The sequence below is a fragment of the Aphidius gifuensis genome, linkage group LG1, assembly GCF_014905175.1.
Source record: "Aphidius gifuensis isolate YNYX2018 linkage group LG1, ASM1490517v1, whole genome shotgun sequence".
In the NCBI taxonomy this organism is placed as follows: Eukaryota; Metazoa; Arthropoda; class Insecta; order Hymenoptera; family Braconidae; genus Aphidius; species Aphidius gifuensis.
In genome coordinates, this window is record NC_057788.1 from 21469274 (window position 1) to 21483194 (window position 13921).

At 25.1% G+C, this 13921-nt stretch overlaps 2 protein-coding genes across 2 annotated transcripts; one reads left to right on the forward strand and one right to left on the reverse strand.

Annotated features, from left to right (window-relative positions):
- The first annotated feature begins 331 nt into the window (after positions 1–331).
- LOC122851789 (GTPase-activating Rap/Ran-GAP domain-like protein 3) lies at positions 332–6163 on the forward strand. Its single transcript, XM_044151249.1, is given in 14 exon segments — positions 332–880; positions 1186–1575; positions 1825–1894; positions 1983–2066; positions 2148–2229; positions 2357–2433; positions 2504–2568; positions 2639–2705; positions 2794–2896; positions 2966–3064; positions 3141–3353; positions 3419–3690; positions 3758–5021; positions 5099–6163. Coding segments are annotated over 13 exon segments (2967 nt in total). The 5' UTR covers positions 332–880; positions 1186–1249; the 3' UTR covers positions 5344–6163.
- Positions 6164–11090: 4927 nt separating this feature from the next.
- LOC122851855 (protein yellow-like) lies at positions 11091–13872 on the reverse strand. The gene is made up of 6 exons (XM_044151340.1): positions 13789–13872; positions 12671–12954; positions 12376–12581; positions 12053–12260; positions 11651–11989; positions 11091–11565 (listed from the first exon to the last, which is right to left on the reverse strand). Exons 2-6 carry the CDS (start codon positions 12933–12935, stop codon positions 11372–11374), a joined length of 1212 nt encoding a protein of 403 aa, XP_044007275.1. The 5' UTR covers positions 12936–12954; positions 13789–13872; the 3' UTR covers positions 11091–11371.
- Between the last annotated feature and the right edge of the window lie 49 nt (positions 13873–13921).

The window sequence follows — 13921 nt, forward strand, 5'->3', positions numbered from 1 at the left end:
TAAAAAAAAAAATAATAATAATATTATGCAAATAATAATTTATATATTAATGATATATATAATGAAAAAATAAAAATATATTCTTGACAAGTTCCAACTGAGACACTCGAAAAGCTTTTGTTTGCTTCAAGTGGAAAGTTGAAAAAAAATTTTAAAAAAAACTGTATTAAAAAAGTGCATTGAAAAACGAAAAAATAAAAATACTTTTTATTTGTTTGATCACTAATGAGATGTAAAATAACAAAGAAAATATATTTAGAAATCAATCAAGATATAAAAAAAACATTTTAATTGATCATTATGTAAATGAGAAAATTAAAAAAAAAAAAAGTTATTATTATTATCCAATATTGTTGGGTTTATTTAAAATTATTTTAAACAACGAAAATGAATTTTTATTCTGACGATAATTGATTGAAATTCAATCAAGTATGCATACAATAAATATCTAATTATTGTATAATTAATTGTGAGAATAAATAGAATATAAAAATAAAACTGTTTAAGAAACCCTATATTTATTAATAACGATGTTATTTTAAATGAACAATAATAAAAATAAAACAAGCGGGAAAAATATGACTATAAATAGCGTAATTCTAAAGGGAGAATTTCGATTAAAGCATTGAGATATTTATTTTTCGACACGAATATCTAAACTCAGGGCCATCAACTAAGAAGTGATAGCCTCGTAGCCTACTTTACACAAACACTGGTCATTTTTGTTTTATTTAATTATTCGTTTTTTTTTTTTCATTGTAAATACTAGATAAACATACAAAACACGTACAATACTTTTAAGATAATATTGTATATATATATAAACACAAAATAAAAACAAACGATATAAATGTAATTAATCCGGGTAAATTTTAACCAGGTATATAATTTATAAAATGTGGATTTACAACACAACACACATGCGCATAGTTATTGTGGTTATTGAACTTATTTTTGGCACATGACATTAAATACACTGCACAGTTTTAATTGATATGAATAAATTTATATAAAAATCAATATAATTAAATTGTATTTCAATATTTTTTTTCAATAATCAATAGATCAATTTTTAGCTATTATAATTTTAATGTTTTTGTTATTTTAATTGTTAACTTATAAAAATATTTACAATAAACAAAAAATAATATGATTACTAGTAGTTAATTGTTTGTTTTTTTTTAGGGAATTATTATTGTTTTGTTTTTACGAAAGGGTATATATATTTATTGGTATATAGAAGCATAGAATGCTGTGTTTAGATATGAAATTAGTATCGCGATTGCGAGGCTTGTCTTCAAACAATGCCGGATCAAATAAAACAAATACTGATGGTACAGTACCATTGTCATCATCATCATCATCATCAACAACAACATGTGATAAACAACGTTGTAGATCAAATCGTAATAATAAAAATAATAATAAAAGTCCATCGACTAGTGATCGTGACAGTGATGATGATATTCTACCAACACCACCGACACAAACAAGAGATCGTTCAAAATCAGTATGCATGCCTGTTTTAACTGCATCACAAATGAGACATCTACATCGACGAGCTAGTCATCATATGTTAGTTTAAAAATTTAATCACAATAATATATGCAAAAACAACATATTTTTAATATTATTCATACAATATTTTTTACTTCAAGTCAAAAGAGTAGAAATAAAATTTTTAAAAATCTCATTTGCACAATGTTCAATGGGATAAAAATTTCAAAAATAAAAATAATACTTTGATAAAAAATATATATAAAAAATAAGTTTAACTAAATTTATTATGCAAAATTTATATATATATTTTTTTTTTCGTTACAGATCACTCAATAATGATACAATTTCCAGACGAGGAGTTTTATCGAGGCGATGCTACGGAAGCGTTGAAATGGTAAATTAAAAACTTATATAAAAATTAATTTATGCAAATGGATTATTTTTTTCTTTTTATTTGTAAATTGTTTTTTTTTTAATAACAGTTGCCTCAAATTGAACAGGATGGTACGGAAAATGGTCGAAGATTTCGTGTAGAAAATGGAGATTCACCAGGCGAAAAAGAAGAGGTATTTTATTGAGTTTAAATATTGATAAAATAATTTTATAATAAACTTGCAATGATGGAATTATAATTTATATTTTTTTAGATGTTCGGTTCACCGAGTACACCAGTTTTAGAAAATCCAGAATATCAAACTCGTTGGTATTTCAAATATTTTCTTGGTAAACGTGAGTAGAAAATAAAGAAATTTAATTCTATAAATTATCCTAATTTTTTTTTCTATGCAAATTATATAATTGTCTTTTTTTGGATCTACTCAAACCAATGCATTTATGGTCAGATTATTAAAAGAAGTCCACTTTTTATCAATAGTTGATGGAAAGTAATTTAAATGTGTCCCTCATTATCGAGTTATTCTTTGGCGTCGAACGGTAAGTTTTTATCAATAAAAAAAAAGGAAAATAAATAAACTAATCAATTTTTATTATTTTGATAATCAAGGGTGCACAAAAAATATCTTTGCCATATGCATCAAATAAATCAATGACTGTTAAACAAATATTAAGGTATTTAAAATTATTTTTTTTTATAAAAAAGTTTATCAGTATATATTTAATTAAAATTATTTATGTTTAGTAATTTTTTTGGAATTGAAAAATTTGACAAAGCACCACGTGAGATATTTTCCCCTGATATACAAAAGGTAAATAAAAATTTAAAAAATGCATAAAGTATATTAAATTGTAACATAAAAAATATATATATATATATATATCAATATTTTTTTGAAGGATCTTCTTCTTCTTGAGGAGCAAGAAGGTTCCGTAAATTTTAAATTTGGTGTTATATACGCTCGTGAGGGTCAAGCAACTGATGACGAGATGTTATCAAATGGTATATAAATGTAAAACAACAAAACAGACTGTTCAATAAATTTTATATTTACTCTTTGTTATTTTTCAGAGAATTCAAGTCAAGAATTTGAGAGATTTTTAGAAATTTTGGGTGAAAAAATATGCCTCAAGGGTTGGGACAAGTACAGAGGTGGTTTAGATGTAAAAGGTAAAATCAGCACTTTATTCAAATGTCTAGTTAGTTTTATGATTAAATATATAAATATCATTATTTTTTATATCAGGTAATATGACAGGAACAGAAAGTATATACACAGTTTATGCTGGTCATGAAGTTATGTATCATATAAGTACCTTGTTACCACACTCCAAGGACAACCCACAACAATTGGAAAGAAAAAGACATATTGGTAACGACATTGTCAACATTATATTCACAGATGATCCAGTTTTTCTTTCTACATTTAATCCCAATTGTATAAAAAGTCAATTTACACGTAAGTTATATTTGTCTTTTAAAAAGTATTGTCCCTATTGTCTTTATTGTTTTTTTTTTTTCTAGATGTTTTTGCTATTGTTTCAAGTGATTCCAATTGTCACGGTTGGAAAATAGCAATTTATTGTGATGAAAATGTACCTTTATTTGGTCCAAGTCTTCCTTGTCCACCAGTATTTGATGATCCTCAAATTTTTCGTGAATTTCTTTTGGTAAAATTAATTAATGGTGAAAAAGCAACATTTGATACACCAACATTTTCAAGAAAACGTGAAAGAACATTAGACACATTACTACGTGATATGTATCAAGAATATACACAAGATAGTAAAGGAAATGTAAGTAATCAAATAATAATTAATTATAAATTATATATAATTAATTTTTTATATACAAAAATTACAGAGTATGTTAAATAGACGGGCATTGTCAGATGTTGTTGAAGCACCTGGACGTAGACGTGAAGAAACGCGAGTTGTAGAAATGGTACGTGTTGGACAGGCATTAAAATTAGAAGCAATTGTACGTGGTCTTGCACCAACATCATTAGCAACAGTTGGTCCATTAAAACCACGTCCATGGGAACCACGTTGTATATATCCAGATTTTGCACATACATTAATTTGTGGTGATGTATGGTCAGAAAATAAATTAATACTTGCAACAGATACAGGTACATATTTAGTTGAAGATGGATTTTCAAATAAAATGTTATTTGATAAAACAGTACAAATTAAACAATTAGATGTTGTTGAACAACATGGAATATTATTATTTCGTGCTGGTGATAAAGGAAAAGAGAGTAATGTTTATGTATATAGACTTAGTGAAATGAATGGTGATGAACAAGAACGTTTTGATTATAATTCATTTGAAGAAGATGAAGAAGAATTAGTTGGTAATTGTGTATCACATACACCAAATCCATGTGGTTCACGTCCACCAATAACAAGAACAAGATCACATGTTAAAGAAAGAAAATTAGATAAAACACGTGGATGTAATTTATATAGTTTAGCAAAACCTGGTGGTTCACATTTACGTATGTGTGTTGTTGTTGGTAGAAAATTAACTGTTTTACAATGGAAACATAATGCAGCATGGACAACTTGGTGTTCATCTGCTGATACAGATACAATTGATGGATTTTTATTATTAGCTGAATATAATGCAAGTGAACAACCAAGTATTGTAACAATTATTGAAAGTACTGAACCACAATGGTTATTATGTTGTGGTTTAAGACATCATTTTGAATTAATATCAGCTGATGGTACAACAAGAATATTACAAATGGAAGCATCAATAAAACCACATATTGTTGCTGCACTTGATTTATGTGAAGATGAAGAACCTGAGCTATTACTTTGTTATAATAATACATGTCATTTTCAAAAATTATCAGAAGATACTGCTGCATCAACTGAATTTGATTTTAATTGGAATTCAGTACCAATTGCTGTTACATGTGCATTTCCATATGTCATTGCATTTACTGTTGATACAATGGAAATACGTTTAATTATAAATGGTAATCTTGTTCATACAATATCAATGCCAAATCTTACGCTTATAACATCAAAAAAAGATATTTATTTTTCTACTACAACACCTGAATTTTTAACAAATAAAAATAAAGAAGACTCAAGTCTACCTGCATCACAGTCTAGTAAGTTATTTTTTTTTTTTATACTTTTCATTCGAAAAATATAAATTGTTTTTTTATATTTTTTTGTTCATTTTTAGATGTTCAAAGTGATACAAAACCATTGAGAATTTATCAAATACCATTGCAAACACTCTCAAAACCACATAATTCATCGATAAATCAAAGAAGATGTCTAAGTCCAACAGAACTTGATATTGTCGATGAACAACCATCAAATGATTCAAATTTTTTGAGTATAAATACGCACAGACTACCAAGTAGATCTTGTAGTCCAACACCACCAAACATGGCTGTATCATCCGCAAGTACACCAAGTAAATAAAATTACATAATTTAATAATAAAAAAAAATTATTATTAAATTACATAAATATTGAAAATAATTTATTTCTTTAATTGTTTATGAAATAACTAATTGTAGTAAAATGTTTGATGATGCTGTTATGTTTGCTGGTACAATGAGTCAATTATATTTAATTTTTATGATAAAAAATTCTGGTACAATCTTGCCTTTTTGGCTTAAAATTAATTCAAAAAAAAAAAAATCACAAATTAAATAGTAATGAATTAATAAAATAAGAATTAACTGATGTTCTATGGTCGTTTTTTGTTTTAGATAACTAAAGTCATTTAAAATCCAATGAACTCCAAAATATATATTATTTTTTAGATCATAATATTCTGTCTCGAGCTATTACATAATATTTAAGAGTGATTTAATTTAAGACTAATACTAAAAAAGTGATTGAAGCCATGAAAAGAAAATAAAAATAAAAAAAGAGAATTTAATCAAATAAAATATATGAAAAGTTAAAATTTGTATAATGTATATTAATATATTATGTTTTATAAATATAAGAAATTTTTTTGGAAAAATTCAAACAATTGTATAGAGTGTTAGTTTAAATATTAATGTCAAAAGACTTGCTTGATTTTTTGTGAGCAAACATCAAATGAAGCTTTATTAAATAATTTAAAATACAGAATATAACTGTAAATTAAATTATTATTGTATTCTTAAATTATCAAAAATTGCGAAAGCATCTATTCTTGGTATCAAAGGCTGTTGATCCTGTAAATTTTGTTTATAAATAAACAATAACTAAAAAATGTCATGATATAATAAAAAAATTTAATTCTTAATTTTGTTATTTCAAGTTTTTTCATATTATCCTACCGATAATCCTACACCTGGCACCTAAAACCATTCATATTTTATTCGTTTCGAAATTATATTCAACAGTTTTAATCCTCTTTATCTCTGTTCTAGAGATTATGGAGCATAAAAAAATTAATACTCAGTAATTATTTAATAATTTTCCGACTGGATTTTAGTTGTCAAAAGAAGCTTTAAGCACGTAGCTTAGATAAAAATATTAAACACCTCTTTAGTAATTTTTTTCTTTTTTCTTATTAATTCAATTCTTCGCTGCCCTTCATTTAAATACCTATATGTCAACAAATTATTTTCTATTTTATAATATATTCATGACAAAATAATGAAATACAAATTCAATTAACTATTTAATTACTATATTAAAAAATATAGTAAAAATAAAAATGCCAGTCATTGAATTTGATATGGAAAAAATATTCCAAAACAACAAAATATACATGCAATCGATATAATGTCATGAATGAATATTTATAATTGGTTAAAATAATTCGTTAGAAGAGACAGTATAGAAAAAAAATTGTTATGTGGTTGATGATTTAATAGTGAACAATGTTAAACGATATAAACAAAGTTTTATTTATGGCAAAACTGTGTGGTGTATTTCCATATAAAATAATTGATAATGGTCATTCAGTAATTATAAGAAAATGGGAACTTTTCTACTCAATTTCAACGATTATTATAAATTGTATTATTCGAGTATATCAAACATATAATTTCATCGAAATGGTAATGACTTTTGAATTGTTTAATATTGTTCAATTATCAATTTGGTTGTTGATGTTGACACTAGCTTGTTGTGATGGTATTATCACAATTTCAAAAACGAATCAACTCATCTCAGTCTTGAATCATTTACGTACTTATGATGTTTTTTCAAATTTTAAAAGAAAAAAAATGAGTTTGTTATTGATAAATAGTATTTACTTTGTTATTATTATTAATACAACAATTCAAGCAGCTCAAATTTATTTATTGGGTTTTGAAGAAGAACATTTTGGATTTACTGTGATGTTACATGGTCTGTCATTCTTAATGAACATAAACATTTATATACAAATTTATAAATTTTGTAGTTTTATGTGGTTGATATATCACAGATACAATCATCTATTACAAACCATTATAATACATGAAGGTATGAGAATAAAATGTTGTTAAAGAAAAAGTTATTAGTCAAATTTTAATAGAATTTTTCTTTGTAGAAAATGACAAGTCTCCTGCCAAGATTATTGACAGAGATTGTAATAGTATCACATATGAGGACGCAAGATGGATGCATTACCATTTGTTTACAGCAGCAAAAAAAATTAATTCAATTTATTCAATTCAGTTGTCAGTATGGATACTTGCTTTTATAATATGTTTAACAACGAGATTGTTTATTTTATTAAAAACCGAACCTATTGAGAGTTATTTATTTATATACATTTATTGGTTAGTTATTTCAATCTATGGTTTAAATCTTTTTATAATAACAGCTACTTGTCATTTTACAAGTCGAAAAGTAAGTCAAAAGTTTGAAAAAAAATCTATAATTCAATGTAATATTAGTGGATATATTTTTTCAGGCAAACAAAATCACTGAACAAATTTTTTCAGTATACTCTAGAGCTAAATTTGAATCGAATTCTATTGAGGTAAATATTTTTTAGTTTTAACTGTATAATAATTTAATTTAAAAATAATAAATTTATGTTTTAGCATGATCAAAAAGCATCTTTGTATTTTTATAATAAAAAATTATGCTTTACATCATTGAGTGGACTTTATACTATTGATCTTCCACTTTTAATGTCGGTGAGTGAATATAATCAATAACTTTTCAAAAATAATATTAACATGTGTTAAAAAAAATGTTTTTAATGTGTTTTTTTTTAACACAGTTAATCGGAGCATCAACAACACTACTGGTACTATTAGTATCTTAAGTAACTGTACTTTGTAAATTTGATCTTGTCAATAAAAAAAAAAATATATTCAGAAAGCATTAATATTTAAATAATAATTGATGATGATTATTCAATAATAATTAATGATGATTAATCAATAATAAGTGATGATTATCATTCAATAATATTATGAGAAAATGGGAACGTATATACTCTATTTTTAGAAAGTTTGGATCATTGAAATTATGAGATCAACAATCTATAATATTTAAATATTGTTACTAACTGTAACACACGATTGTTACGAATCAGCTTGTCTCAGCGATGGATTATCAAAATATTTATGATTTTTCATCAGTTTTTAATCGGATAAAAAATGTTTCAACTATAAGGGCAACTGTTCTATCAAGATGGGTAAGCAGTCACGAAGATATATAATTAGTAAAAAATATATTTAACACTATCACGGAGTTGTTAAATAATATTATCGTTGTCATGAGCTCTTTGGAGCAACAAGGATACTTTTGAGTAATTGTTTAATCAATACTCTATATTAAATAGAGGCTTACCTTTTTAGCATCCATTAGTCTCATCAAGTCACCAATCCATGCAGGTCTTCAGTAGTCTCCATAATGATGTTAATTTTTAACATCAACTAGTCAAATATTCATAACTCCTCGATCATTTTTACACTACATGTAACAGAACAAATTAAATCTTATTATTTACTACAATATTTACAAGATATAAGACTTTATTTTTCATTCTTTATTATAAATTTAATATTATATTTTGAATATTATTTATCATTTGAAATTGATGATATGTCTGATGGATCATTTTGTACCATTTTCCGAGAGTGGCATTGCATTGTAATTCTGAATATCAAAAAGACCACCCAAAGCTAACGTCAAGTCGTCACATGCATACCGAACATTACCGAAAAAACACCGTCAGATTTTCACGAAAATTTGAAAATTTGTGTTGGAATCGATCGCTAAACTTAAATCATTGATATAAGCGGTCAAACAGTTGATTAATGATTTTAATTATTCTTTTTTTTATACGAAAAATGTTTATTTGATAATTTAATTCAACTATTTTGATTAAAATAACAAAAGCAAATGTACAGCACCAAGTGGTACATTAAAAACATCATGAAAAATCTAAAACACTATCATTATATTCAAGTTTTGTCGAACAAAAAGATCATAACTTGATGATAAAATATATTAAATAATTAATGATATATGTTAAAATTAATTAAAATAAATTTAATTACACTTGGAGGTGATAACAAAATGATTAATAAATAATTAACAAATGATTTTTCATCATCAACGATTCAAGTTAAGCGTGCAAGGTCTTACTGACAATTTTATATCTATATATTTGTACCCGAGATTATGAGTAATCTTGTTTAAATTATTTTTTTTATTAGATAATATATTAAAATGTATCAAAAAAACCCTAATCATTCCACCTTAATATCTATTTGTTTATAATAAATGTGATATTTCTTTCTCAAGCATCTGGTAAACAAAAGTAGTAAAAATCAACATACTTCACGATACTTTTAGCATCATCGTCACTTTCTTGGTTTTATTCTACCAAGATGATGGCAATACACAGCTTCAATGGATCCATATGTACATGTTGCAAGCAGTGGATCCTGCTGTTACAACATTTGTTAATGTCTGTTACATGAATGACTTTGGTGCAGCTGTATCAACAAAATAATCAAAATCATAAATAAATATGCAATTATTATTGAAAAGAGATAAATATAATTACCATCTTATTTGTCCATCATCCACCAAGTCATTGCCAATTTGTTCACTCGTTATTTTTCAAAAGATTGATACTGAAAAAATTCACAAACCAAGACAATAAATTATATATTGACATATTTTATAGTTTGTTGATTAATATTTATAAATAAAAACATTGATATCTCACATTAATGAAAAAAAAAAAAAAAAAATGTAAAAAAATTGTTCAACTTTTTTTATTAAAAAAAAAATAAATTTATTTAATATAAAAAATGAGCAACGTAACCTTAATTTAAACATTTAATTATTTTTTTATTAGTTAATAATAATTACTCAAATAATATTATAACATAATTATTAACAAAAAAAATAATAAAATTATATATAGCAATAGCTTACCATTTGCTCCGTTTTGGTGTAGCTTTTTTTTTTTTTTTTCTCAGACCAACGCCATTGACAATGTCGATTTTTTTTACTAAAATATTAAACAATTGACTCTAATTTATTTCACAATACGTTTATAACGAGTTTATTAATTGATTAAAACATAAAAGAAATAATATAATTATATATACCTATAGCTATTACTATTGCTCCGTTTTGGTTTAGCTTTTTTTTTTTTTTTCTCAAACCAACGCCATTGACAATGTCGATTTTTTCGACAAAAAAATATTAAACAATCGACTCTAATTTATCGCACAATACGTTTCTAACGAGTTTATTAATTAATTTAAACATAATTCAAAGTTTTTAGCTCGATATAGTATAACCGGTAATATATAAAACATCATAGTATACCTGAATTCGAAGCGCAGCTAAATATTATTTTCATCTTGAAATTGGACAGAAATTAGACGCGTCATTTGACGGTGATTTAGCGGTCAATTAACTTTCAATTGTCGGTAAAACAGATAGCAAGATTTGCCGTTGAAAAAAAAAAAAGGCCAAAAAAATGTTTATAAATATAAATTAATTAATTGATTAATTAACAAATAAAATTAATAAATATATTTTGACTTCCTCAAGAATTGTTTCAACTTTAAAAACGGTAAGCCATTAAATTAGATATAAATTTTAAATAAATTTGATTAATGTACTGCACCTTTTTTAATATAATTAATTTTGATTACTTTTTTTATTTATCATTCAACCAGGCTTGAGTATGACGTCAATAATTGTTATTAATTGTCAATTTATATCAAATTGGTAAGTGGAATAAAACAACTAAATAAAGTCAATTTTTTTTTTTAATTTTTTTAATTTTTTATAAATAAACAAACCCTTAAGTAACCACATAAAACAAGAACAAAAAAAAATACATAGTATGTCAAGTTATACAATAAAATACATTGCTGTTTGTGTGTCTCTAAATATCAACATGCAATTTACTAAAAATGCAAGTTTAAATAAAGAAACATACAAACAACATATGATATAATTAACATCAAGATTAAAATCCTTATTTTTTTCTTCTCTTTGAGCGTATTTTAATTAATTTTTGTTTTATTTATTATTTAGCTCTGCAAGTGGTAGTTAAATCATCAAGTGAAGAAACATGTACATAGAAGTTGAAAATATCTGGATTATATTTGCCAAAATGCAACAATGGCAAATTATCTGAAAGACAATAGAATTTTCTGGATTTTGGCTCAATGACAATGTCATTTGGAAATACTAATTTTTCATCATCCTGTGCAACAGTTTCTGGAATCAAGGTAAAAAAACAACAACAATAAATAATTATATTATCATAAGAAAAACAAAATAGTATTAAGAAAAAAGTACATACTGAATGTATCAGCATTGAGATCAAGTTTAGTGTCCCAACAAGCAACAGCATTTTTATTGACTTGTGTAAAATAAATAATGCCAGTTTCAAGATCCATCATTGATGATGTACCTTGTGTATTTGGTCCTTTATTACCAACAACATGAAATTGTCTCCATGAATCACGTTCAGCTAAAGCTGTTTGATTTTTAATGAGATTTGTTGAAACTGAAAATTCATTAACACCAGCCATTGAATGAAAGTAAAGTGTTTTTGATGAATCTTCTTTTGGTGAACTCAATGCAAGTCCAAAAATACCATCAGTCCATTGGAAAGTAAATCCACTAACATTAAAATTACCTAAAAATAAACATTTAAATTATCATCAGCATTTATTTAATTAAATAAATAACAAAAAATTACCATTTAGAGGATCAAAATTAAAATAATTATGATTTATTCTCCAAGATTCATTTTTTGCCATGCTATAAACAACAAGACCATAAGCACCAAGGTCAGAATTGTAAACATAAGCATCATCACATTTTGAAGGATCAACGTCAATAACTGTGTCTGCAAAAAATGTCCTTGGTTGAATGTCACTATCCTTGAATGTATACTTCAAAATTATCTGTAGAATAATAATAACGTTTTGGGTCATTGATTTTTATATTATTAGTGTTTGCCTTGAATTTTAAATGTACAAAAAACAACATGTTGTATTTTTTGTTCATCATATAATTTACCTTGTTGGTTTTTAAATCAATGGCAATAAGTCGTTTTGGTTTAACTTGATTAAATTCACCTAGTATATCATCAACACCACTGTCAACAGCCCAAAGACGATCACAAGCATCAATTCTTACTCTTAAAATATTAACAATTCCATCTGGTGAATTAATATCGTTACTTTCCCAATCAGGATATGGAGTTAAAAGTGGTGATGTATTATCTAGTGAAACGAAAATAATTTACAAAAATATAAAGCCAAGTCGTTGTTGCTTAGTAGAAATATATATAAAAAAAAATAAAAATTATTACTTGCTGATTTTGAAAGACTAATGTAATTTAAATTTGCTGGTACTCCTTTCTTCCATCTTGGTACTGTTATAAATAGCTTATCTTCCCAAACATTTAAACCAAGTGGAACATTATTTTCTTGTATAAAATTACCAGATGATTTATAAGATTCACGCATTGAATCATTTAAAAAATCATAATCAACTTGTTTCCATGAAAATACAGTTTTAAATTGATCACAATTTATTGTTGCAACAACAGAAAGTAATAAAATTACAATCTTCATTTTTAATTTGTCCCTGAAACTTTATAAATAAAATACAATTAAAAAAGAAAAAAAAGATACATATAATCCTGGCACACCCACTTGAATTAACATGATTTTTTTTTTTTTTTGTTATTTTTAAATTTTTATCACAAATTGTGATGAAAAAAAAAAGACAAAATTATTTGTTTATTATGAAATGGGGTTTTTTGTGTTGTGCTTGCTCATCATTTTGCCACACCCGTGTTTTTTTTTTTATTTTGCATTCAATGTATTACGAGATTGATGACAAATTCTCACGTAATTTTTTATGCAATATACTGATGCCCTAATTTTAGCTATTTATTATTTTTTGTCTCTTTGATAATTTGAATAATACATGGCTATTATAAAAAAAATGATTAAGACCTAGAAACAGCGAAAGTAATTGTCATCACTATTATTTTTTGATGACACCTTTAAACAAACAAAACTTTCACTATTTAAAATGCTTTATCTCAGCGTAGTCAACTGCATAGCTAATTTTTTTTTTTTTCCACCTAATATCAATGACCTCTATGAGTACCAAGTGAGTGGTATTATTTTTCTATCAACGCAAGAAATATTTTTATTAACTCAATACACTCTATTAGTTTTAATTTTAATTTATTATAATTTTTTTTTTCTCACTCTACACGTAGTTAAAAAAAAAAAATAGATAAATAAAACTGGATTTTTTTCTATCAAATAAATTTATTGAAAGTTGTTGAACGATAAAATAAAATCAGTAGGTGATATGAAATGTTTTATCTAATTGGAATGTCGTTAATTGATGCAGATTTTTTTTGAGCATTAAAATTATAAAAATAGAAAATTAATTGACTTAAGTACTTACCGTTTTGTCTGGAAAATAAATATAAGGTTTGTTGGAGAACGGCTGAACTGTGAATGACTGTTAGCCAGTAAGTGGGACTTATATACCAAGTCAGAGGACAATCAAGAGAACAGATAAATCATGATCACATTTA